At 35.0% G+C, this 27807-nt stretch overlaps 3 protein-coding genes across 3 annotated transcripts; all 3 read right to left on the minus strand.

Annotated features, from left to right (window-relative positions):
* Positions 1 to 15218: 15218 nt before the first annotated feature.
* Positions 15219 to 16412, minus strand: LOC106377081. Its single transcript, XM_013817242.3, has 5 exons — positions 16147 to 16412; positions 15958 to 16027; positions 15757 to 15866; positions 15558 to 15672; positions 15219 to 15478 (listed from the first exon to the last, which is right to left on the minus strand). The coding sequence occupies exons 1-5, from the start codon at positions 16208 to 16210 to the stop codon at positions 15394 to 15396; spliced, it is 444 nt and encodes a 147-aa protein (XP_013672696.1). The 5' UTR covers positions 16211 to 16412; the 3' UTR covers positions 15219 to 15393.
* A 1232-nt stretch (positions 16413 to 17644) lies between these two features.
* LOC106377080 (pectin acetylesterase 7) lies at positions 17645 to 22151 on the minus strand. Its single transcript, XM_013817241.3, has 13 exons — positions 21495 to 22151; positions 20454 to 20566; positions 20264 to 20346; positions 19788 to 19917; positions 19610 to 19689; positions 19375 to 19461; positions 19138 to 19262; positions 18964 to 19024; positions 18818 to 18871; positions 18643 to 18720; positions 18450 to 18555; positions 17955 to 18100; positions 17645 to 17869 (listed from the first exon to the last, which is right to left on the minus strand). The coding sequence occupies exons 2-13, from the start codon at positions 20563 to 20565 to the stop codon at positions 17756 to 17758; spliced, it is 1176 nt and encodes a 391-aa protein (XP_013672695.1). The 5' UTR covers position 20566; positions 21495 to 22151; the 3' UTR covers positions 17645 to 17755.
* Positions 22152 to 24105: 1954 nt separating this feature from the next.
* LOC106377082 (pectin acetylesterase 8) lies at positions 24106 to 27607 on the minus strand. Its single transcript, XM_013817243.3, has 13 exons — positions 27154 to 27607; positions 26575 to 26690; positions 26405 to 26487; positions 26129 to 26258; positions 25953 to 26032; positions 25760 to 25846; positions 25540 to 25664; positions 25384 to 25444; positions 25251 to 25304; positions 25084 to 25161; positions 24875 to 24980; positions 24637 to 24782; positions 24106 to 24506 (listed from the first exon to the last, which is right to left on the minus strand). Exons 2-13 carry the CDS (start codon positions 26687 to 26689, stop codon positions 24378 to 24380), a joined length of 1194 nt encoding a protein of 397 aa, XP_013672697.1. The 5' UTR covers position 26690; positions 27154 to 27607; the 3' UTR covers positions 24106 to 24377.
* Between the last annotated feature and the right edge of the window lie 200 nt (positions 27608 to 27807).

Below are 27807 nucleotides of genomic sequence, written 5' to 3' on the forward strand. Positions count from 1 at the left end.
TCATGTTTTAAACATTATGGTTGAATATTAAATCAAGTAGTTGTACTAGTTGTACTATTCCTAAATATTTTTGTGTAGTTTAACCTGTTATCTATTTCTTTTGGTTGAAATACATTAAATCAAAGTCGATAAAATTAAGAAAAAAATTTGTTAGGTACGTAAATACAAAACGTAAAACTAAATAATATTTATAAAAAAAATTAGATATTAAAAAGAAACTGATGGCATTGGGATTATAAATTTCATAATTTTTTAAAAACTTCATAAATTTTTGAGGATTTGTTTTTCTTGCAGGAAAAAATTTAAATTATAAAATATAATTAAATAATAAACTGAGTGAAATGTACTAATTTGCAGACATAAGAATCAAAAACTATTTGAATCAAATTTGTAGATACAACAAACATATGTATATCATATTTTATATCAAAATATGCAAGTTTCACCATGTTCTTCTTGTGTATGTGATTACAATTGCTCTGTTTCTTATAATATTTTCATGTCCATATCAATAAAATGAACTTTGAGGCGAGAAACCTAATAACCAGCACTAGAAAAACACAAATCAAGTGTTGCCACAATTAAACTAGTAATAGTACTACTGTAGTTAAACCAGTTAAATTATTATTGTTGTAGTCCAAATACCAAATATTAATGTTTATGCAATTTTTTCAAACTCGTGATGGCTTATGCATTATCTTTTGGACTATACTCTTCCAGATCTTAAACTGCAATCTTTTCTAGCTCGACAGTTGTCTTATTCGGCTTCGGGAGCAAAAACGTGAAGATAATTTTCTTCCATATATAATACAACTGGTACAACTAGTACAAACGGTAAAACAAATCATTAACAAAACAAATATTATATAAACAAACTATTAACATATTTTGACACATCCATGAAGATTAAACCAATATTTTCATTGGTGATACATCATCCCTTTCTTCCGTAGGTCCAAAGGGATGGTTTGAAATCATTCTGCTGGAAAGTCAGGTGTCCACCAAAGCTTAAACATTTTCTCTGGCAGTTGGTGACAGGGTGTATAGCGGTTAAGAAAAATTTACAAGCGAGAGGGATAACTGGCGATATATGTTGTACAAGATGCGGAGCTGAGGAGGAATCGATAAATCATGTGTTTTTCGAATGTCCTCCAGCACTTCAGGTTTGGGCTCTCTCAAAGATACCATCAAATCCAACTACATTTCCCACACAATCCCTTTTTGCAAATATGGATCATCTTTTCTGGAGAGTCTTTCCGCAGTTAGATGATCATCAGTTCGCATGGATACTATGGTATATCTGGAAAGGAAGGAATAGTAAGGTTTTTAGTAATCTGGATATTGATCCTAGGGATACGCTCAAATTGGCGGAAACAGAATCAACCCTTTGGGCTGAAGCCCAACTAGTGAATGAACAGAGAATGGTCCCACAGGAAGAGATTAGGTCTTCACTGTTAAATCCAGGACGATGGTGTTTCACAGATGGTTCCTGGAAAGAGAAAGATACTTTCTCCGGCCAGGGTTGGCACAGCACTTTAGAAGGCTTCGCTGGGTTGCTGGGGGCGAGGAATGTTCGGGCTAGCCTTTCTCCTCTACATGCGGAGATGGAAGCACTACTATGGGCTATGGAATGTATGAGGAATTTACGTCAATCTCAGGTTACGTTTGCAACGGATTGTTCTCAATTGGTGAAGATGGTTTCGGAACCAGAAGAGTGGCCAGCGTTTGCAAGTTATTTGGAAGACATCAAAAGTCTGAGAGCAAGTTTCCTACAATCAGAGATCGTCCATGTACCAAGAGCGCAGAATACAAAGGCGGATAGCCTAGCACGCAGTGTTAGGATTCAGCCGTCTTTCGTCGTTCACATGGATCAATATCTTCCGGCTTGGTTTACAGAGTCTATATGAGTCTGTAAAGTTGACGACAAAAAAAAAAAAAAAAAAAAAAAAGATACATCATCCCTTTCTAAAATATCATTCATACGTTGAAAACAAAAATTAAATATAATCATATTAATTGTAAAATTGTAGTAATTATACATGTTTTAGACTTCTAGTTGTTCTAATTATACATGTATTTTGACAGATGCAAGTGGGAAAGATTAGACTAATATGTATTATTTGTTCAACATCATCTTTAAAATATCATTCATATGCTAAAAAAAAGGGATGATGTATACATGTATTTTGACAGATGCAAACGGGAAAGATTAAACTAGTACAACTATGTACAAACGGTACAACTCAAATACTAGTACAACTATGTTATTTCATCACAATTAAAACAATTATTTGCAAAAAAAACCAAAAATCATACATCAAACCCAATCTTTTTCTTCTTTCCAGTGACTCGCGTTTTTAGAACAATGTTTGAAGAATTTTCTGGCTCTGCATCTAACTTTTTGGCCTCAAGACCAAAAAGATGAAGATGAATTTTTTCCAAAAATCGTACAACTAGTATAACTAGTACAACTTGTAAGCATATCAATTTCAAATCAAATATTATTAAAAATATACTATTCATATATTTGACACATGCATGCGGGGTAAATAAGACCAGTATGTCTTATTGGTTCTACATCATTCTCTTTTCTAGCATCTTCATATGCCGAAAACAATAAATAGATGAAATTATTATACATCTCATAATTAAGTGATGTCATTTCATAATTTCTCAAAGCCATGTCATCTTTTTTTGTGAGAATGAATATGGTGATGATATATAAGAAAATCACATTTCAAATAATATATAGGAGATACTCAATATGTACTAGTTATACTAATTCGAGTTGTACAAGTTGTACTAGTTTGAGTTGTACTAGTTATCCTAATTTGAGTTGTACTAGTAATACTTTGTGTTCTTCATTATCTTGGATATCAGATGGAAAAGATGAAATTAGACTATGGATAAGATATAATTTGATTAAACATGACTATGGGTTGATCGATTTGAGATAAGAAAGAGAAAATTAGTGGATGGTTAAAGAAAAATTTTGATTTTGTATTATGGTGGAAGAACTATGAATGGGGAAGAAATGGGGAAGAAGAAGAAGGAGATTGGGTCGGATTTCGGGTCTGGATCTGGATCGGATATTGGGTTGGATAGTAATGGCATAGGTTAGTAAATATGTTTAACTCCTTAGGATTTTCAATTATTTAACATAGATTTTTATTTAAATTTAAATGCAAAATAAATAAATAAAGTGATGGGTCTAATTGAGATTTTTTGCAGACCAAGTGGTCCATCTCAGCATTTGATCCACTAAACTACCTTCTTATTATCTTAAGGCTGATCATTTCCGAAAAGGCTTTTAAGGTCATTGTAACTTCCTGACTGTGGTTGTCCACAGCTAATGACTCGTCCACGGCTAATGTCATTAAGTTCGTTCATGATGTTAGGAGTTTTCAACGCTCCTAATCAAATGTTATAGTATAAAGGATGTCAAACCAGTTCTAAGTGATTCTAAAGCAAGGGGAATGCAAGACCATGCTTAATCTAAATGTTATCAATTGGTGAGATGATTTTGAACTAGAATACTACTAAAATGCAATAAAGAACAAAGCTTTCCTTTCTTATGGAATGGAAGAACTTATGGGTTAAGGGAATTGACCTTGGGTGATCAAGTTTCAATCTAATGCTCATTCACTAAGATAACTCAAGCATCAAATCTCTTTGGTTGAATGTTATCTAAGCAATCATTAATTTCAAGCCTATTAGCCATCTTAACACCTTTAACATCAAATCTCTTTGGTAAAGAGTGTTAAAAGCATAGTAGAGTTGGTTCATGCATTTCATCGAACACCTATCGGGTGGGAAATACCTAAAGCTCAACTTTAGAGAGACCAACTCTAAAATTGCATTAGAAGCACTCTTCTAGCAAGGAACAAGATGGATCTATACTAAAACACCTTAGATCTAGCTTAATCACCCTTAGTCTCCCTAACCCATGAATCCAAAGATGACTATTCACTGATCTTCATGATGAACCCAAGAATCAATGGTGATTTGGTGTTAATCATGATTAGTGATCAGGTTAAGCAAGCAATCACACAAGATAATGATCAAGATTAGATCTTTTACCTAAAAGTTCTTGTGATTTGATAGAAAAACAAGATTAAGATTCTAACATTAGGTTTAGAGAGTATTTATATGACTTCTAAAACCTAATGGGCTCAGTCCACAACCTGAAAGGTCCAAATAAAACATAAATTATCGATCAGAAGAAAGTACACGGCGCGGGTACAGCAGGTTGCTCCGCCACGTCGCTCCACATCTAGAGCGGGTTAGTCACCTCGCTCCGCAACGTCGCTCCAATATGTTTGCTTCATGTCTTTAAATCACGTGCGGGTCCATGACGTCGCTCCACATCTGGAGCGGGTTGATAACCCCGTTGCGGGACGTCGCTCTAAACGCCATCTTCACGTCTTCAAGTCGCGCGGGTTCATGACGTCGCTCCACCAGGTCGCTCAATATCTGGAGCGGGTTGATAACCCCGCTGCGGGACATCGCTCTCTACGCCATCTTCACGTCTTCAAGTCGCGCGCGGGCTCATGACGTCGCTCCACCAGGTCGCTCCGCTTCTCGAAAGTTGTCGACGAGAGGTTGAGCTCGGAGCGGGTGTCTCACCCCGGTGCAAAGGGGTCTCGCTGTCTTCGTTTTGTCTGGAGCGGGTGTCGTAGGTCGCTCCCGTAACCCGCTCTGGTGCTCTGCTCGCTCAAACAACATTTTTGCACTCCCGTTTTGATCCCAAATGCCTATAAGTATCTCCAAGAACTCCAATGGATACTCCAACACCAGATAAAGACATATGCAATGCAAAAAGGAAACTAAAATGCATAATTCCTAATCTAAATGATCAAAACATGCGAGAATGAAGAGTTAAAACAATGCAAATGTGCAAGATATCAACTCCCCCACACTAGTCCTTTACTTGTCCACAAGTGAACTTTCAAGAGCAAAAAGGGAGAGAGGTTTGGAAATGGGAACTCATAACCAAAAGGACACTTTCTAGCCATCAACCTCACATCCTAAGGAAAGCATAGCAAATAGCATGAGCAATCTTCTTAGTGCACTCTAGTTTCTCAAGGCCTATTAAGACTCTTTTATCTCTACACAAGGCACATTGTCATCCAACCAACAAGTTCTTTAGCCAACTTTCACATTCATTCACACACACACAAGGTGAATTCTTGGAAATGGATATTTGATCTTAATCATTTGGTTTGGTGAGAAAAAGTGGTCTAATGTGAAGAAAAATGGTTTCAATTGCATCATTTATAGTGGCTCACACTCAAAATTAGGAGCAAGATCATTATGCAAAATTTATCTAAGAAAATGAGCAATTCATGCATACAATGCTTGTTCTCATCATTCTATCCCTTTCTTAAGTAGCTTTAAGTTCTACCCTTCTTTTTTTTCTTTCCCAAACCCAAAATACTCCCACTTTCACATCTCACCCAATGAACAACTCTCTTTTTATTTTGACTCAACCAACCAGGGACCTTCTTTTCACTTCTTAGCTCTAACTCTTTTTCTTTGTCTTTCCCCACTATCTTATTAAGACTCTTTTTTTTTTTTTTTTTTTTTTTTTTTTTTTAGGGAGAAGGTCTCAAATGACATAATCTATAGTTTTCTTTCTTTTGGTCCCTAGGGTTTTTCTTTTTCGCTTACACTCTCTTGTTAATCTTTCTCAACTTTCTCACATCCCAAACCCAAGACATTAAACTTTTAGAGTACATAAATCCACTCACCATCCTAGATGCTAGCTCAAATTAGGTTCATATGCTAGCCAAAGATGAGAACAACCCTATTGTCGCTCCTAATGCTTTCAAGATTTTGCACATGACATGCTATCAATAAAAGGTCTCACTCAAGCAAATTAATGTTGGTTTCAAAGAATGGTGAGGGTTAATGGGTATGGAGTGCCATTTGGGTTAACAAAGATTGGTACAAAGGAGAAAGATAGCTCAAATGTGTGTAATATCCATGATCAAGTATGCAAATGTCCATGTGCAAGAGAGATTAAGTTCATTAAGCCTAGTTCATCTGGAGTTGGTTTCAAGAACAATGCCAATCATCAAACAAGCAACAGGTTTCAAGAAGAGTTTTCAAGGCTCGAAACTTGCAAGCTTTTTCAAGAGATGCTTAAGCTACTTGCTATGTTTGGCTAGGATGCTAGATTGAGTTCTAGACATGTGTCCTTTACAAGGTATTTCAATCATAGTTCCCTATGCAAATGAATGCAACCTATATGATCCTAGATATCTAATTTTTTGGATTTTTTTTCTATGCAAATAGGTGTATGCTCTAGACTCAATCTTAAAAATGCAACTACATGCTTCTTTTTGTTGTTTTTGAAATTTTTTAATTTTTTAATTTTTTTTTTTTGAATTTTCTATGCAAATATGTATCTACAATGCATGACATAAAACACTTTAAAATGATTAAATACTTGGTACCTCCCCCACACTTGAGTCACACAGTCTCTGTGTGTCCAAGAGAAGAAGAGATACCGAAAAGAAAGTTAAATGAAAAATAAACTGGTATATACAATGGTGAGGTGATGGAGTACCTGTCTAAACGTCCGAGAAAAAGGCTGAGGCCTCATTGCCGGTGTCATCGGGGTAGGTAGTGAAGTATGCTTGAGGCTCGCTGGCAACCTCCTCGTTGTCGGTTTCTTCATCGGTTGAGGCAAGGGAAGGAGACTTATTCCCGGAGTTGGATTCAGGAGCCTATGGGTTTCGTGCCAGACGCAAGAGTTGGCGGGCAGTTAGGAGAGGTCCAAGAGCCAAAGAAAGGTTTGTTACAGGGTCAAAGTGTTGGGGTTGAGGAACTGAGGTGTCTCTAGTGACAAAGTCTTCAGAACTACATCCTCCTACTCCTCCTCTAACCAAAAGATCAGCCACCTTCTTCATGAATTGAGCTGAAGCTTCAGCTTACCTCTTCACTGTCTTTTTAAGCTCCTTGTACTTGGTCTTTAGCTTGAAGATTGTCCTGTCCTGAGCCTTGTTCCATCTTTGAAGATTGTCAATGTGCTCATGAGATTCACGGAGAGGGCCGCGAGGTAGGGCTGTTGAGCGCTGAGTCAAGTGGTAGCGAGGAGGGCCATAGATGGGGGTAGCAGATTCCCCTTGTGTAGCAGCACTTGTTCCAGCTCTTACACTACCTCTCACTCCACCTCTCCTTTTTCTAGGAGCAGTCACATGATCTATAGGGCCATGGGGTCCAAAGAACTCTAATTCAGCTATGTTGAAGTGGATGACCCCCGGCTTCTCTATTTTTGTGAGCTCTCTATTTGGAAGCAACAACTCAACCATCTTTCTTTTGTGGTAGTATGTGTAGACAACCTTCTCATGATGCCTCCCACCAATGTAAGTAGCAATCCTCAAATAAGGAGCATCAATGAATGATGGTCTTTTGGGATCAATCCCCAAGTTCACACCATTGGCTATCAGCAGTGGGGTTATCAAACCACCAATTCCAAGCTGAGGAGATGAATCAGTTGTAGTCCAAACCCAATCTTTGTAGTACATGAGGCGCTCCACAAAGAGACCAACCATTCTGAAGTCTTCGAAGATGTTAGTTGTAGGAAACGTCATGTCATCAATCTCCTCAAACTCCTCAAGCTGTTCAGGTGTGACATTGTCTCTAACAGCTCGGTAGAGTAGTCTCAGCTCTTCTTCATTGACTGTCTCTGGCTCCTTGCGAGGGTAGAGTGTGTGGACAAGTATCCTGTGGAGATAGTGCACTGCTGGATGTCTGATGGTCGAATTCTTGTCATGACCAGTAGCATGGGAATTGCCACTTATCACTCTCCAAACACCTGTAGGGAGCTTGTTGAATCTTGGGAGAGTTGGATCTTCATTGTCCTCAAGCCCCATCATTGCTCCAATGTCTTTGAAACTCATGAAATGAGTTTTTCCATTGACCTTAAACTTTATCTTGCCCCACACTTGCCTTACATGCTCGACTTCATGGAAGGTAGCTTCAAGAGTTGCTAGGAATTGACATGAAGGTTCCACATAAGTAGGATATGCCATGGAATATAAGCTCTCCATCTTCATGTGCTGCAGCATTGTCCTAACATCTCCTTCGATTCCTAGCTCTTCCATTATCTTGGTGTCAGCAAAGCGCGTTGGAACCCAAGAAACACCTTTAGCCAAGTGCTGGTATAACTCTTCAACAGTTGGTGTTTTGCTCCTGTCCCTTTCAACAGCAATCCCCTTTTCTTTAGACATCTTGGCTTTCTTTGAAGGAGCTGGCTCTTCTTCTCCTTCATCCATAGAAGAAGATGCCACAGCTTTACCCTCTTTCTTTTCTCTCTCTTTTGCCTTTTTTGCAGCCAAAACTTGCTGTCTAGATGTTCTCTCCACTCCTTGTTGGCTTGGCTCAGAAGGTTCTAGGGGCTTTCCCCTAAGTGCAGTTTTCCTCCTTGCAGCTGCTGCCTTCTTAGCATCCATATCTGTTTTGTTTGTCTTTGTCATTGTACATGTAACATTCAAACCTTTATAGAGTATTAGCAAGAGGAACAAAAGAGGAGTAAAAATAAAGTTGCAAATGTGAATTCAAGCAATTGCACAATCAGCTTTAGGCAAGACTATCACATTGCACCATCAATAGAGAACTAGGCCTAAGTGATAGAGTTATAACCAAAGAAGCAAGTTTCTCATTGTTCTCAAGCATTAAAATGACAATTAAGTAAGTTTTCATTGAACAATTGTGCTCTAAATTGAGAGGACTTCCTAAGCAAACTCTAAAACAACCAAATACCTCAATCCAAACAACATTCAAACTCAATGTTGGCAATTTCGAATATTCCCAAATCTCAAGAACCCTAGTCTTTTCAATTTTCGACTCTACTCATTTCTACCACAAAATTAGCAATCCAACATGAATATGAGTTTTCAAGGCTCCTAATCAAATGTTATAGTATAAAGGATGTCAAACCAGTTCTAAGTGATTCTAAAGCAAAGGGAATGCAAGACCATGCTTAATCTAAGTGCTATCAATTGGTGAGATGATTTTGAACTAGAATACTACTAAAATGCAATAAAGAACAAAGCTTTCCTTTCTTATGGAATGGAAGAACTCATGGGCTAAGAGAATTGACCTTGGATGATCAAGTTTCAATCTAAAGGTGGTATCTTTCTATCAATCTATTAACCTTAGACCTAGACACAATCCTAAACAAAATCTATCTCTAGATGAATGCTCATTCACTAAGATAACTCAAGCATCAAATCTCTTTGGTTGAATATTATCTAAGAATCATTAATTTCAAGCCTATTAGCCATATTAACACCTTTAACATCAAATCTCTATGGTAAAGAGTGTTAAAAGCATAGTAGAGTTGGTTCAGGCATTTCATCGAACACCTATCGGGTGGGAAATGCCTAAAGCTCAATTTTAGAGAGGTCAACTCTAAAATTGCATTAGAAGCACTCTACTAGGAAGGAACAAGATGGATCTATACTAAAACACCTTAGATCTAGCTTAATCACCCTTAGTCTCCCTAACCCATGAATCCAAAGATGACTACTCACTAATCTTCATGATGAACCCAAGAATCAATGGTGATTTGGTGTTAATCATGATTAGTGATCAGGTTAAGCAAGCAATCACACAAGATAATGATCAAGATTAGATCTTTTACCTAAAAGTTCTTGTGATTTGATAGAAAAACAAGATTAAGATTCTAACATTAGGTTTAGAGAGTATTTATATGACTTATAAAACTTAATGGGCTCAGTCCACAATTTAAAAGGCCCAAATAAAACATAAATTATCGATCAAAAGAAAGTACACGGCGCGGGTACAGCAGGTCGCTCCGCCACGTCGCTCTACATCTAGAGCAGGTTAGTCACCTCGCTCCGCAACGTCGCTCCAATATGTTTGCTTCATGTCTTCAAATCGCGCGCGGGTCCATGACGTCGCTCCACCAGATCGCTCCACATCTGGAGCGGGTTGATAACCCCGCTGCTGGACGTCGCTCTAAACGCCATCTTCACGTCTTCAAGTCGTGCGGGTTCATGACGTCTCTCTACCAGGTCGCTCCACATCTGGAGCGGGTTGATAACCTCGCTGCGGGACGTCGCTCTCTACGCCATCTTCACGTCTTCAAGTCGCGTGCGGGTTCATGACGTCGCTCCACCAGGTCGCTCCACTTCTCGAAAGTTGTCGACGAGAGGTTGAGCTCGGAGCAGGTGTCTCACCCCGGTGCAAAGGGGTCGTGCTGTTTTCGTTTCGTCTGGAGCGGGTGTCGTAGGTCGCTCCCGTATCCCGCTCCGGTGCTCTGTTCGCTCAAACAACATTTTTCCACTCATTTTTTGATCTCAAATGCCTATAAGTATCTCCAAGAACTCCAATGGACACTCCAACACCTGATAAAGACTTATGCGATGTAAAAAGGGAAACTAAAATGCATAATTCCTAATCTAAATGATCAAAACATGCGAGAATGAAGAGTTAAAACAATGCAAATGTGCAAGATATCAGTTCACTCGGTTCGTGGGTTCTATCCCACCTAAAAGTCCGTACGTTAATTTTCTAATGTCCAAAAGACTTGTTTACTGATTTTGCAATCACTGCATGACATTTATCTGTGCTTTAGCCTCATTCACAAATATCGCGAATCACTTCTCGGTAGGTTATCCATCATTCCAATATTCTAGCTCAAGCACGTTTAATTGTAAAATTCTAAACAGATGTGTGACAGAAAAAGTAAGTCACATTTGGTGACATAGATAGTTAAATCAATCTTTTTAAGTCTTTCCATATATCACAATTCGAGTTGTTTACTGTCATTTTACAAGAAAAATACAAGCGGTTCATTAAAATTTAGGGCTTCGCACTAGAGTTTTTGGTCTTATGATATTTGTGTTGGTTCGAGTCCCGGCCACTGCGGAATTAACATTTCGGCATCGCCAAGGACAGGGGACTGACATGTGGCAACATGTGACTAGTCTGGACAATTTCTGTGGGGTTATGATAGCCCTGTATAATTCAAAAAGAAAAAGAAAAAAGATATTTGTGTTGGCCAATTTGTTTGCTACAACTTACATCCCTATTTTCTCTTTAACACTTCCATTAAGTAAGAATCATTCTGTTCAGTGTGATTTGATTCTTAGTTTTACATCCCAAGAATGCTCATATGTATGAACTTTCTCTTATGTTCTTGTCTTCCCTATCAAGTTGGACTCAACACTTACTTTTTTTCTTTTTAATGAAATTTCAACTATCAAAAGGATGTTAAAAGGATGTTATGTACCGCTCAGACCTTTTTAAACACTTTACTTCTTTTTTTTTTGTCATCTGAAGAATATATTAAAACATGTCAAATGTGGTCGTACACACAACTTTCCTTCTAGAGACAAAACCCGGTAAAGATATAAAAAAATCCAGAACCATAAGAGAATTTTAAAATACAAAGATGAAAGAAATTCTAAAACATAAGCCTCGAGTCATAAGAGTGGAATAGCCTTGATGATTGCAATTGACACAAACGAACACACCGATCTCCTGCCTGTTTTTAGTCTTCTTCTTTTTTTGTCAACTGTCGATGTTTTTATACTTTATGCTCAAGTATCTTGAGACTCAACTTGTTCATGCTCGGGTTCATATCCCCACCAAATCTTATCTTTGTCAAAGTGCAATCAGTGACAGTGAACCAATGTTATTTAGTACCTGAACAAACTAAACCTGACTCGTGCATAACCAGAATACTAAAAATATATTTGCGATTTCACGCGACTTCTTTTGTAATGTTCTCAATGCTAAATAAACAAGAGAGATTTGTTGAGATCTTTCGGAATATGCTTTTTATTATCTGAGATTAAAAATATCAAAAAGTGTTGCAGAGAAGATTTGTAATGTGAAATTTTCAAATTTGATGGAGAAAAACAAACTGTCGGCGCCGTAAAAGACTGGAAAATACCATTATTCATTCACACACATTGGTCTAGAATCTATACCATGAAATAGACTGTGCACATTTGTCTATTATCACATTAATAGAATCTGATTCTCCTTTAATTTCTTTGTATTTATTATACATATATTCCTATTAAAGTTATTTAGTTTTTATATATCTAATCATAAAGAACCGCAACGTGAAAATCTGGTGATCACAAATGTTTACGAATATAATACGTACCAACCTTCTGAATATCCCCTGTTGTGATGTTTCCGAATATTCCGGTTTAAAGAACACAAAAGCTTTACTAATTAAATCAATTATGGAGCAATTTAGGGAAAGTAGTTAACATCATCGCTATTCTCTTTCGGCATACCCTTCTTATCCATTGTTCCATTCTTCAATGTTCAGGCACTCTCTTACAACTTTACAATCTACACCACGTATAGTGTACATTGTGATTAAGTTGTATAATAAGAAATCAAATTATTGAAAGTTGGATCAATTCATGTTGGTGCTTCCTGCTGTAAATAAATTTATAATATGCGTTTGCCAGGATCGTTCGTAATTCTCAGACTCAGTTTATAACAAATTATCGGTCGTATTCGTGTATGAGAGAGCGGACATGTAGATTATATCACTATAATCAATATCGTTCATGAGTTTAGATTACCTTATAAAACACAGAACTAAAGTTAGCAAATCAGATTTAAATATTTTAGCTCTGGTCGATAAAAGTTATATTTTACCATACCATAAAAACTGAAACTTTATAGATTTGAATTGGCTGTAGTTTAAAGTGTGGTAGTTTCGTACTACAAATGGTTAAATGTTAGGAATTCCAAATGATAAATGAGATATTATTGTTTTCTGTCAAAATACTCTCTTGTTTTTAAAAATCTTTGAACATAGGAAACAAATATCAACAAGGCTATTATTTACATCATAAAGTCAAAAGTGGAAGACGCAGAAGAAGTCCACGTGACATGTACAGATCAGGCTCACGTGGGTTAACTGTTAAACCACGTACGAGTGAGAGTGATGATGGCTTTTTCCGTAATTTCCATTCCACTAAAAAGGATAAAAATCTAGGTCGAAAAATTCATATCTCCACCATATAATAAATTCACAGTTTGAAAGCGAAGACCTCTTAAAAGTTAAAACACGTGTCAGTAGGTGAATGGATTATAACATGTAATAAATACCCTACACATTAGGCTAAGGTTGTCTTCGTTTGATAGGGTTCGAACATTGAGAAACACTATTTCGCCATTTACAAAACCTAAAGTTCTGCTTCCTTCTCTTTCTTCTGCTTTCAGATTTGTAGAGACAGAGAGGTTATGATAGAGTCACCGCCGGGCTCGGATTCGCTTGGTGCAGGTCGGGACTAATTCGCTGACACAGCCACGTGGATTTTCCTTATTGGTTTGTGAGCAGGGATTGGATCCCGCCTTGCATCAACTGAATCGGAGCCTTGATGGTGAAAGTGAAAACCAGCAGAAACCCAAACGGATCTGGAAGAAATATATACTCTTATCCTCTTTCATATTCTTTGTTTTTATGCCTACTGTTATGGTTTCATTTCTACTTCAATCTCTGTTTTTTCTTTCTAGGCTAAAAGTTAAAATCTTTATCGTGAAACTCAGTGATATTAAACTTTGGAATTTGTTAGATGCTGTGGAACATTTGAATTCAAGATCTAAGTTTTTGAACATGTTAGAGATTGTTGATGTGATTACTTCTTGATTCAGTCTGTTCCCAAAAGTTAATTCTATAAAGTCTTCTTATAGTTTAATTTAAAAGGGTAGATATGACGATAAAGAGCTCTTTTCTTGAGAATCTTTAGCGTTTCTGATAGGTTTTGACGGTGAGATTCAAGAAGATGGCGTTTAATTGGTTAATGGTAAAATAGTCAAATTTGATTTACCTAAATTGTTAAGACTAAAAGAACAAATGGTGTGACGTACAATTACACTAGCTGTATAATAAAACTAGTTGGCCTGGTCATGTATTTACTATCTAAGTTGGTTGGTTGTTTGACGATGCATCTCATCCGCAGATTAATCTTTTTTTTTTTTTTTTTTGAACACCAAATGCTTATATTAAAATTAAACACCCAGAGGGCTAAGTCGGTTACAACTGGAAAAATTTTCGACGGTAGAGTGATAAACGAAAATAACTAAAACATGACGAATGATAGATGTGGCTAAGGAGAGAAGAAACCGTAGAGAAGCTTCACTTGTATTCCTAGAGCCCGCGTTCGAAGAAACGCAAAGAAGTCGAAATCGACGTTGAATAACCCAACCGATGGGTTTTGAGAGCAGTTAAAAACCGTCTCTGAAGATGTCTGGATCTACCGACATTGCAGCAAGGTGCGGAGAGGCTGCCGGAGTAGGATTACACACAAAGTCGTCAACGGTACGCACCTTTTAGTTGGGTCTACTTGCGTTTTTTAGATTAATCATGTTTTAGATTTTATGTATCTTCTTGCATCTTTTGTTCCTTTACACACCTTTTAGTTGGGTCTAGTCTAGGTTGTAGTGTGTACAATCACTAATGCTAACTGGATTTCAGCAATTTGGTCAAAAAGTTATCTGCTTTTTTGTCAATGGGCATGTTCCTTTATTTTCAGCTGCTCCTCTTTTTTATGCATTTTGAACATTAATATAATACAACCATTACTGAAGAAATCAGTTCTGCAAGATCTTACTTTTAATTGATGATGGCAAAAGATTCTCCTAAGTTTTATAGATATTTTCAGCTAATTTAATGCAGCATGTGTAGCATACTCACAAATGCTTAATCTGAATAAAATGAATCAACTAAAAATCAATAAAAACAAAAAAGAAACAGTCATTTTCTATTTATAAAAACACAAAACCAACCAATTAAAAATACACCTTGCAATAAATTGAAACCAAGATTGAACCTTCTAATAAGTTGTGTCGGGCCCAAAAATGTTTTAACTTTGGGACTAGTATGCTCTGTATTAAAGGATGCAGCATAGATGATCTTAAAAGTGTTTGATCTTTTACAAGCAAACAAACAAGAAAGCATCATGTGAGTCAAGCTTGTTCTTGTCAGGCTCTGAAGTTTCACTTTCAAGCTCAACCCAAACCTCTATATTCTTTATAGAAACATATAATTCCATATTTACAGAATAACCCATTTTTCTTTGATGCAGTTTCCGATTTTCTTTTTGTAGTACAGTTAGACTGCTAATCAAATAAAAGAAACTGCTTCATTCTCTGATTATCATCTCGATACTATGTTCTGAAATGTTAATTGCAGGTGTCTCCACTTGCTCTTAAATGGTAATTGTAGGGTCTATCCTTTATGTCCGAAGAGACATTTGCAAACATGATCCTAATTACCCGAACAACACTTATGACTCAGACATGAATGAAAAAAACATTCATCTTACTTCATAAAACTTCCCAAAACATACGCAAAGTTTGCTACTTTCAATACAGAAGATGAAGCTATAAGTTTTTTCGACTCAGCTGCGACGCAAAGTGATCAGCTGCAGCCATAGCTCGAGAAGCTGAACCAATCGATCCATCATACCTGCAAGAAAAAACACAGTAAAAATCTTGGTTTTCAATATTAAAAACACACGGTAAAAATCTGCGTGAAGAGGACTCACAGAGCAACCAATACATAAACAGCAGTCTGCATAACAATAGCTCCTTCACCAGCAGGCTGTGTTGTGTTCAAGCACCGAGCAGCAAACCAATTCTCGTGAATCGATGTTATTATGTCTACAAAATTCTCAAGCCATAGTTATCAAAACCACACAAAACTACACTCTCCTAAGCAAAAACAGAAGAAGAACAAAAACTTACACTGGTTGGATCCAAGAACAAAGGTCTCGGTCGGAAGATTGCCACGTCTCATGAAATCGATGAACTGCTTCAGCTCAACTGGATAGAGATCAATCCCTTCTTGCTCATCTCTGCAAAGAAACTCAGATTCAGCCTCAAGGTTGAGTGAAGGGTACACAAACCAATCTTGAAAAGAAGAAGTTTTGTTTAAGATTGCTTTACATTGTTGATAAGAGACGAGAAGGTCCTGTAGGGTCGTAGTTAATCAAAACAGCAGCCTTCAATGGACTTCCTGTAATAAAGATTTTCAAAACAATCAAATCACAAAAGTTACATTTTTCTGGGTTTTTCTTGTTCAATTCAACAAGACATTCTCGCAAAGAAGGAGGAGGACCCTAATCGAAGATTTACCTGAAGAGCCGAGGTTACCAGTAACCCATTTGTCCCAAGCTCTATCAACAAACGCAGAATCCATCGGTGCGCTCTGAAACAGCCGATAGATTTATAAAGCAATGAACTTTCGTCGACCCTCCTCAACTAAAGTCGGAAGCTTTAACCCTAAAGGGTAGAGACTCAACGAATCACTGTATTTAAGCCTCTTTGTACCCTCTCTCTCGTATAAATTTGAAAACTTTTGTGATTTGACTCATTTTAAGGTATTCTCCTAATTTCACAATTGTTTTTGGGTTTTAGCCTAATTGACTCATTTTAAAGTGTCTGTATTTTCTTTTTCTTTTTTAAAAAAACTCCGGATGATACCGGGAAGTTTTTTTTTTTTTTTGGTAACTTTCCAGAATAATCATTTTTATTTGTCACAAAAATAGCTATCAAAAAAGAAAATGATCAAAATAACTCTTTTTTATTTTGAAATTTTTAATATTTATTTTTAATATTTTTTTAATTTGAAACTCTATTCTTAAAATCCCTCCACTTAACTCTAAGGGTATGAATAGTGTCCAATGAACGACGAGTAATAATGCATTCCATAACATTCCTAAAAAAATCATCATTCACAAGGAATAATGTTTTCTTATCATTCTCTACCATTCCTTTTTTTTTAGAGAAACAAAAAATAAAATTATTCCTTGTTAAATATGGGATGAAACAATCATTCATTTTCATTCCTACAATTTTATTCTTCTACGTTCATTTCCTATTCGTTCCTCTTATTTCCAGAATGGTCACAAGTCAGATCCTAAGACTTTGAATGGTGACCTATGGAATGAAGAGGAACACTATGTTCCTTAGCATTCCTTAAATTTTTTACCATTCATGAGGAATAAGTTTTTCCTTTCATTCATTTGTTTGTAGAGAATTATAAAACAAATCTATTCCTTATTAATTTTGATAAAGAACCATCATTTCTCATCATTCCTAAAATTTTATTCATACTCATTCTTTTCTTATCTATTCCTATTGTTTCTATGATGGTTACCAGTCACATCCTAAACCATAAATTTAGATTAGGTAACCTTAAAGTAAAAATATATTTTTACCCTTTAAAAAAATTTATTTTGGTTATTTTATTCGTTGCTGTTTATTTTTGTGACAAAAATTAAAAAAAAACTATTCTAAAGAATTTCTCTCTTTTTTTCCTCGGTGAATTTCCTCGGAGATAGTTTTTATGGTCAAAATCAATAATATTGGGAAGTTTTTATGATAAAATCAAATACACAAAAAAAATACAAACCATAAAAAAGAGAATATAAAATACAAACTATGGTTAATATTATTGATTTTAAAGTGTTAGTTTTTTATTTAAAATAATTCCAATAATAGTGCATTTCAAAATATAAAATTCAATAATGTTAAATTTGAAAAAAATATTTTTAAATTTATTTTAATATAAATCACTTTTAAACTCCTGAATACAGTCCAAACTTGATTATTACAAGAGAGAATCTTGAACTGAATGGGAAAATATACTCTTTTATTCAATATTGCTGCAGTTGTCTTAAACTCTTCGAGAGATTTTAGTTGAAATTAAAAACAGAACATTTCTTTTTCAATAATATAAGATCTACTCGTCAGTAGAGATCGCAGGACAAGTAGGATTGCAAATCGGCGAAGGGCAGTCTATCTTCTGGAATGCACTCCGACCGTAAAACCAGTTTCCAACTGCTTTCGATATTTTCTGCAAATGATCAAAATGTAAATTAATTAAAAGCAAAACTAAGTTTAAACTGAAAAGATCCTTTGAAAAATATTATTTATGTTACCGTGTTGGCGACTTGGGGACCTTTGGCGCCGGACCAAGAGGCGGCGCTTCCTCCTTGGCAATGAGCGTGACACGAGTCCAAGAACAATCCTCTCGACGGAGTACTGTGGATCGGAGACAATGCACGCATCATCTGATCTCTAAACCCTGAGATGTTTAAACCAAACCCGGTTTAGTCTAATTAACTAGCAAACCCGGTTTACTCTACTATACTGCCAAACCAAGCTCTTTTCATATAGGTTTAATTCAGATAAACCGAACTGATCCAATTCAAACCAGAGGTGAAAAAGAAAGATGTAAATACCAAAAAATGTTTTATACCGAGCCATAACTTAGTTTCTTTGGGAAATTAGATATGCATTGGATTTGAAACCGGGTTTGAGCCAAATCTGATCAAACCGTACCAAATCAATATAGACAGGACTTGGCTTATAAACCGGAACAGAATCCGTGTACTAAACCTCCTAATCGGTTTAACTACGACATTAGTAGTTACCTTGGACTGTTTTGAGCTGAGCGGCCGAACATTTCTTGAGATCGAGCTTACAGTTCGCCCATTCTTTGCGCTTATCTACTCCGGTCGGAGCCAAAACGTTCTTGATCTAAATGTCACCAAATTCAATATATGTATCAATTTTTTGCATATGAATGTGTTTGTAATATTAATGTAACAAATGAATCTATCCTACCTGCCAGGAGTCAAAGGCAGCGTTAATGACAAAGAGCGGTGTTCGCATGGAAGGGACGACATATTGCGGGAAGAAACACTGCCAAAAATGAACAAAGAACACATTAGTGTCGCTCCGTATATACAAAAAAGTGTGCCGAGATCAACGGTGTTGGGATATATAATGAAGAACATACAAGTTCTGGTTTCATTTTTGAGGTGCATGAAACAGGAAGACTCTTTGCAGATCCCTGCAAAATGGTTTAAGCAAGACTGGCTTTAGGTTTATCTATAAGGATTTACAATAATGAAAATATTCAATGAGAGAGGAGAGGAATCGTACGTGGAGTGCGACAACTTTGCTGTAATAAGATTGTATGTATGATCCTCCTGAGATATCTTTGCTGTTTCATAAAATCCAGTTAGTGATGATAATGAAAATGATCAATATATAGTTCTATTAGCTAATGTCACAAACTATAATGCAGTGACTGGCTATTTGGCTATTTCACATTACCCGTGAATAAAGTAACCAGCGTCGGAAACACATTTGACTCTAGCGGTCCGAGGAAGAATAGCGCGGAAAGTGTCACAATGTAGAATAGCTGCCAATGCTCCGGCTGAACAACCGGAGAGTATCGCCTGAGAAAGGTTAAAAAAAAAAAAATTGAACTCTCTAAATTATTAAATAATTAATATACTTATTTTGATTCAAAGAAAGAAAGATGTTGAAAATCTGAATACTATATAATACATTTTGAGCGTTTTTCATCCCTTTAGCCATGAGATCATCGATCACCGCACGCCAAACTCGTGCACCGCGGAAGAACAGCTTATTCGCCTGAAAATACTCAAATATGTTCTATCATAAATCTAACAATTTTTAATATGACAAATTAAAAGTATTTACAAGAAAAATGTGAATTTTAGGACGAAAATATAAAATAAATCTTCATAAATATCACAAGTTAGTCAACTAAATTAATTACCGGATTAACAGCTTCTACATTGCCGGTGAAAGATGATCCGTCACAATAACGTACTTTGATTCTATTCCAATTGTAAAAATCTGAAAAAATATCACAGGTTTTGAGACCATTGATCGTCAACACTCAGCAGAAAAATACGTTGGATAAAGAAAAAAATAGAAGAAGATTAAGGTTAGACCTGGGTTAGTGTTTTGCTTGCCACCCAAGATACCGGAGAAACCAAAGTCTTTGTTCATGAATTTGGACGAACCCTTCATTGTACCCTTACGCTTAATACATGAAGCCACATCGGTACACCATCCTCCTCCCTGTGATATAACATTTACATTTCAAATTCTATTCAATACATTCTTACTTAGCAATTAGCATATATATTAGATAGCTGTTTTATATGCCAGCAAGATAATATTTTGAATATTGGTTATGATAATTTGATTCAGAAACCGCAGAATGGCCGAGTGGTTCCGCAAGTTCTTAAGTTATTATCAGTAACACAACTTCAAATTACTACGATATATATTCAATCGATAAATATATATAAGCGTCCACAAATTGGCAACAAATAGTAATATTTATGCCATTTCATCCTGCAAATTTATTTCAGTCTTCACGATACTTTCGATTCTCGGTACTACTAATCAGAACTCTTATTACCTCCATGTGAACAATCCAGTTGTTAACTCCCGAACCAAACCCTTTGTCGAAATGGTAAGCTGGTGCACTTCCATCCAAACACACTACATATATTTAACACAAAGCAATTGTCAATAACATTTTGAATTGATCGATTTTAATTAATGTAATTTTTTTTTGAATTATATGAATATAGTTAAGTGCATATTACCGGCTCCTTTTGCTACGGCGCTTTGTAGATAAGTGATGGGGACGGCTCCTGTTCCGATCACCACCATGGACAACACTAGCACACTTGACCAACATTGCTTAAGCTTCCCCATTCTATAACAATTTTAAAATAAATAAAGTTTCCTACGAAACTTGTATTTGTTATTCTTTCATTTGCAAAAAAAAACTTGTATTTGTCCAATTATTTTAATGTTGAAATAACAGTGAATTTCCAAGTACTGGTAAAAAAAACATTTAAATACATATTTTCTACTGGCAGATTTATATGGTAACATGCATGATAATAATTATAAAATATATTGATATATATACATATCATGTGGTATTGTGATATATGTTCAGTTATTCAACCATTCTATTCCATTTTCTTTGTAAGATTCCATTAATCCGCATTAATACTAATGCAGATCTACACTACTAAAGATCATTAATTCACCACAAATATAATTATAGAACATCCAGGAATTGAAGAAAATACATTCTTCTTCCATGTGCGTGTCTTCGACTTTTCTCAGACAACCCGAAAAGGTTGTCAGTAATTATTATCTTGCTCAAAGTATAGTCCACTATAAAATTATTAAATCCGTATTTTAACGACATTGCTAGTTGCTATTACGGTTCCTTGTTCTTTTGAGATACCCGAATACCATTTTACATCATATTGTCTTTGCAAGATAATTTAGTTAAGCAAATGATATCAAAAGAAATCATATCCAAAGAATACAACGTATTGGACCGCATAAAAATGTGTTGAATCACATACGTTTCAATAACTATCGATGCGACGATGCCATTCACGCAAAATATAAGAATTAAGAAAATTAATTTGCGCGCTTCTGGATTTCTAATGAGTAACTTAGTAACAATAAACTTAAAACCTCACGTGACAAAAAAGACAACATAAAACCATATATTCGAAATAAACAACACAACTCCATAACATGATAGCAACTTTAGTAAGAACAAAATGGTGACAGGAAGTTCAAATAAAAAAAAAAAAAAATCATAAAACGAAGCTTACCTTCCGAGAATGGAGTCCTTTAGTTTTCTTTGCTTACAGAGAGAGAAATTGATTTTTTTTTTGTGGCGAGTTTATGAAATGGATAGAGAGGAATCTAAAAGGAAGAGCTTTAGAGAGTTTATGGAAGCCAGCCATTTGTTGTCTTCTCAATTATATAATACAATCATCCACAAGTTGCAAAAAAAAAAATACACCTTTTACTTTATAACTTTCTTTATAATTATATTCTTTTGCTTTAATTTGCAAAAAGGTTTATTTGTTTTATAAGATACTTGTGAATGGCATAGCGTGTATGTCAGTAGATTCGCCATGTTATCCAACGTCAAGAAACTACGTTGTATAACTCTTTAGTCAAATTCAGTGTTCTTAAAATCTGTGATAAACCTGTTTGGCTATAGAGTCTGTTTCAACATTAAAATCAAGAGCTGTCCAACAAGAATTTCATTTTAATGTTTGTGAAACCTTAAACTTAAACTGAGATTTATAAAGAAAAAAATTGGAGAACTACCTTTTTATGAGATTTTAATTTGAAAACTGCATCTTTTTTTTTAAACTATACCTTTTTATAAGTAAATAAACTAAATTATATAATATGAATAATTATACTAGCAAATTCAACCCAAAAAACATATTAAAAACAATACATTTAATATCTTTATAATATCTTTTGAAATAGATTTTACATTTTTTGATAAAAATAACTCAAAGACATCTACATATCTTTCCAGGGCCTGACTAGTGTAACCCTAACGGTTGCGGTTGCAGGCGTTTGAGGATGCGGATGGTTGCGATTTTAAACGTTATTAAGAGATTTGTACGACTGGTACATCGGTTAGAAATTAGTGCGTTTGCGAGATATTTATGACTGGCTAACTACCAAATACATCAGTGGTTAAATAATAAATTAACAATATTTACATTTTCTATAATTATAAAAATATTAAAAAATTATATTATTATAATAAATATAAAATTTATATTTATAAATTATACTTTTAAATTTTTTAAAAAGTTATAAAGAATACTTTTTTTAAAAAAAGTTATAGTATAAATTAAAATATAATATAATATTTTAGTATTACTGTTATTTCAATTTTAAAATTTAATTGAATATTTTATTTTATAGTTATATAGCTTTTTGTTAAAAAATAATTTACCCTCTCACAACCATAAACGATAGCTGGAATCAACTTTTAAATTTAAAAGGTTCATAGCGGTTTAAAACGATTTATAGCATTTTCAGTGATTGTTTCTATTTTCTAAACGCCAACAACCGTTACCAAACGTAAAAAGCTCTCGGGAAACCAATCATCACATGTTTTCCCCTTCATCCTAGCTCTCAAAATTTAATTCTGGGTTATAGCAAACATTTATAAAAATGTAACGAGAATTTTTTGGTATAGAAATCTGGTAATCGTTTAAAACTATTTATTCATATAAGATTTATAAAAAATATATATATAATTTAAAAATATTTCATAAGACTTCAGTGTTCTTAAAATCTAACCGGATCCATAGATCGATGTATTTTCAAAATACATTCTGAAAAAAGTAGTGATTAATCTATTTGATTGGTTCGATATTCTTTATATTTTAATAGAAATTAAATTATAATAAAATCTTTCAAAAGGCTTGTTTATATGTAGTTTATTATTTGGAAACTCATTATATATCATCTGAATATTTCAGCACAAGAGCTGTCCAAAAAATATTCATTTTAAAGTTTGCGAAACCTTAAACTGAGATTTATAAATCTATGAGCACAATTAAATATGAAGGAAATAGTTTTTAATCAAAAAAGAAGGAAAAAGTGTCGGTGCACCGAACGACTAGCTAGCTGCGCAACAGCCAAAACATGTTGGACCTTTACGATAAAAATATCAAGATTTAAAACTCAGATTTTCTCTATTTTAGCTTTATGTATTAACAGGAGTAATGTGATGTTTATTTACTGTAAAGCTCTTGTTCATGTAGACAGTGGGTTGATGTTAATTTTGTAGACAAGTATTTTAGGAAAAAAAAGTATATTGATAGGTTTGAGTATTCATGGTTTCTAGGACGGAAAAAGAATAGTTGTTAATTAAGGAAGCTACCTCGAGATCTAATATGAAGATTGATTCTCTTCTGTTTTCTATGGAAAATTGGCGATCTGATACCGCGTGCTAAGCGCAATAATACAAAGTTACAAACAGCATTATGGCATATGGGGTTTGCATCGAGCACAAACAGCAAAAGTTTAAGATTTTAGCATTGCCACTTTATGAATGTTTAAATATGGTTTAATGAATGTTTTTTGTTGACTGAAAAAACTATAACCCCGTTCCATAACACTTACGTCCGCTACTGAGTGCAAGTTGCAATTTGCAACTATGATTAAGAAAATGCAAAACATCTGCAATCTAGAGAAAAACGATGGTGTTGTTAGTGATGTCTCTCGTGAACGCTGGTATTCCAAGCAATATATACATGTTGTGTAACTCTCTTATTATAGCGATTAGCAAACATTTTTAATCTCCAACATTTTCACTACTGTTATTTTACTTTTCTGCCTTCACAGCCACGGTTGTTTTAGTTTGTCGCTGTTAGACCTTAAAAGTTAAAGGCGTCAAACTTGAGTTATGAAAAAATTATACTTTATTTATTCGAATACAAGTAACAATTTTGCATTTTACATAAGAATGGAAGAGAAAACAGAGCAACTTCAGCACACACATGTGCTGAAGAAAATTACTCCTTTTGCGTATTCTCAACACTCAAGAATCAATCACACCTTTTCTTTTTCTATAGCTAAAACCTAAAAATATTTCACTATAATATGACAAATGAGTCATTTATAAGTATCTTTTTTCTTTTTTAAAAGAATAGTAAACCTATATGTATTTCTTAAATTGGAGGAGCATCTTGAGGAGTGAAAACCCTGTGGTGGCAAGTAGGGTTACATGGATAAGGACAATCTATCTTCTGAAACAATTTTCTGTCATAAACCCAATCTCCAACAGCTTTTGCTATTGTCTGCTCCCATAATCAAAAAAATTAACAAGAAAAATGATCAGAAAGACACAAATGTATACTGGTTTTATTTAATATTATGACCTAGTATTTTCACAAAAATTTGTAGAAAAAAAGTTTTTGTGAATTTTACCGTTCGGTTTAGAATGGGAGAATCTTGCCAGAACCATGAAGTTTGTGTCTCGGTTTGGCAGTGAGTGTAACAAGAGTCTATGAACATCCCTCTTGATGAAGATCTACCTAGACCTATCACCGCGCTCAAGAACTCTAACCTGAAATCTAAATAACATAAAACCATGCAATGATGTTAAGAAAACATCATCCAAAACACAATATCACGCTCTTGCATAGCTTTTGGTTCTGACGCTAACCTTGCATAACTTTGAGCTGGTTTGGTTGGCAATTCTTGATGTCAAGTTGACAACTTTGCCATTTTCCATAAGGATCAGCAGCACGGGGAGCCAAAATGTTCTTTATCTGAAAAAGATATATGAAACTTAAAGATGAGCTTTTAGAACTTGGATTATTCTGAAAGATCTGTTTTAGAACATCTAGGGTAAGTTACAAAGAGTGAACGTACCTGCCAAGAGTCGTATGCGGCATTAAGAATGAATACAGGAGTTCTAATCTGGCGAGCAACGTATTGCGGGAAGAAACACTGCCATTTTGTTGGTAATGATTATATGAGTAATATTTGAAGAGAGACAAGAAAATGAATTTAAAAGAGATAACATGAATGTTTCTTACCATAGCAGGGGTCAATCTTGATGTGCATGTCCTCGGCAAATTCTTTGCTGATCCCTGAAAAAAACATGAAATAAGTGTCACTATAGAGGAGAAATAAGTGCCACTATAGAGGAGAAAGCAAATAAACACTTACATGTAGAGCAACCACATCTTTGAAGTATGATTTAATGTATTGAGCTCCTGAGACATCTCTTCTGAAAAAACATACCAACGAAATGTCTTTTTTTTGTTAGACTATAAATCACTGGTCTTTGTTAGTGACAGATAAAGAATGAAACAATTGTCTTACGTGTTGAGAAAGAAACCAGCATCTGAAAGACATTTTACTTTGGTACCCATCGGTAATAGAGCACGGAAACTGTCACAATGCATCAGTGAAGCTAACCCGCCAGCAGAACACCCAGACAAAACAGCCTGCCATAGTTTTTTCATCAACGTTTTAGATAACTTTTAAAGATCAAAAAGTTTGCAAAGAGTTTCTTGGAGGTTGGAGGAAAAGGAAAGCTAACATTCTCAGCGTTTCTCATGCCTTTAGCTAGCAACTCCTGCATAACGGCTAGCCAAACTCGAGCACCTCTAAAGTGAAGATTAGTAGCCTGATCAAATCACCATTTATGATTATCGAATAAGGAAGATTTTGATCTCTTCCTTTACAGCATTAAAAATATAAAAATCTCAAAGTGTTTTCTTGTTAATACTCACAGGGTTCACTGCTTGCACATCTCCGGTGAATGATGACCCGTCGCAGTATCTGACTTTCACTCTATTCCAATTGTAAAAATCTGCCATTTCCAAGAATCCACCATTCAAAACCCATTAGATAAAAATTTATAAATAAAAACAAACTTAGGTTTGATCAAGAATTAGTAAAAAATTACCAGGATTATATTGTTTCTTATTGCTAAGAATAGCTGAGAACGCAAGATTCTCCACCATTTTCTTGGATGAACCTAGTCGAGTATGCATCCGACTAAGGCAGTTTGTTACATTATTACACCATCCTCCTCCCTAAAAATCAATCATTTCCACAAAATCTTCATTCAGAATTATAAGTATCCCAAATATCAAATTTTATATGAGCATCGAGTAAACGAAAGCAGGAACAAACAGAACACAATAGAAGCTTAGAAAGAAAAAAAAAAACAGAACAAGACCTCAAGCTGAATCAACCAGCTATTGATTCCAGTTCCAGAACCTCTGTGTAAATGATAAGCTGGTGGACTACCATCCAAACAAACTGCCAAGTAATAATGAATTTCAATTATTAAACACACAAAAAAAAAAAAAATTGACCAAATTAAAGATTATATATATAAAAACTCACCGGCCCCTCTTGCGACTGCGTTTCGAACAAATGTAATATTGACAAACAATCCTTCTGCTTTCAAGATTGCCAACGAACATACCACAAGAATCACCCATTGCTTGAAGTTGAACATTCTGGAACATGAAATTAAATAATTAAAGAATATATAAAATAGAAGTACATGTAAAAAAGGAGAATAGCTAACGAAAATGGCAATTATAGTACCAAAAAGACAACTCTGAGCAAAGGAAAACAAAAGTACTTAAAAGAGAAGATCCGAACATAAGTAGACAAATCTCTTAGCTTTAGATTAAATCCGAACTATCTGCGTACATCATTTTGTGTCTAAAATAAATGGTTTTTCAGTTTTTAGTAGATTTTAATTAGATTTCAATTCCACCTAATAAAAACAAAAGAACAAAAAAAATCACCAGAAAGTTTTGATCAGGGCATTAGATTGTGTCAGGATGTTTTTTTTACAGAAAGTAATGAAAGAACAAATCTTTTCCTCTACGTAGGAGAAATCAACGAGAAAGAATCACTGGGAAAAGAATAAAACTTTCTTGGACAGAAAGTTTCAGCCGCAATCGCACTTACTTGGAAACGCGGTTTCTCACAAAACCCAACTTGGGATTAGTCTGAACCTCCAAGTTTCGGTTTGCTAACTCGGAGGGTGACTCAGTTACTGCACATTGCCCGAAGACGCGAGTTCCGAGCAATGGCGGAAGAAGAAAGATTCACGGACGTAGTAACGCGCGTTTTGGATCCGACGTACAATGTTTGTGTGTGTGTGTTTTTTCCGGAACCCGAGAGCCGACACTGATTCGTTCCTTTTTTTGTTAAAAGAAAAAAAAAACAGAGTATAATAAAACATGGTGGTGTGTACGAGATGATGTGTTTATATACAGAATATATTTTCTGATTTTACCCGATACTTCCTTACAAATTTATCCCTTTCTTTCTTTTAAAACCACACGATCCCTCACATTGACATAAATATATAAAAATTGTAAATCCATTGAGTTTCTGAAGTTTTTCATGAAATTTATTTCTTTCGATAGTTATATTTATCCGCAACACATATATAGCTTTGATAGAATATATTACTTCAAATATCATTATAAATTATGAAATGTCAGTTTTAAATTTTAAGATTTATGTTATTATAAATTATAAATGCATAAATATCTCAAATATCTGTAACTTTTTTCAAAAACAGTTTTGTTTTAATAAACTTTAAGATAAATAAAT

Source organism: Brassica napus, chromosome C1 (genome assembly GCF_020379485.1).
Source record: "Brassica napus cultivar Da-Ae chromosome C1, Da-Ae, whole genome shotgun sequence".
Taxonomy (NCBI): Eukaryota; Viridiplantae; Streptophyta; class Magnoliopsida; order Brassicales; family Brassicaceae; genus Brassica; species Brassica napus.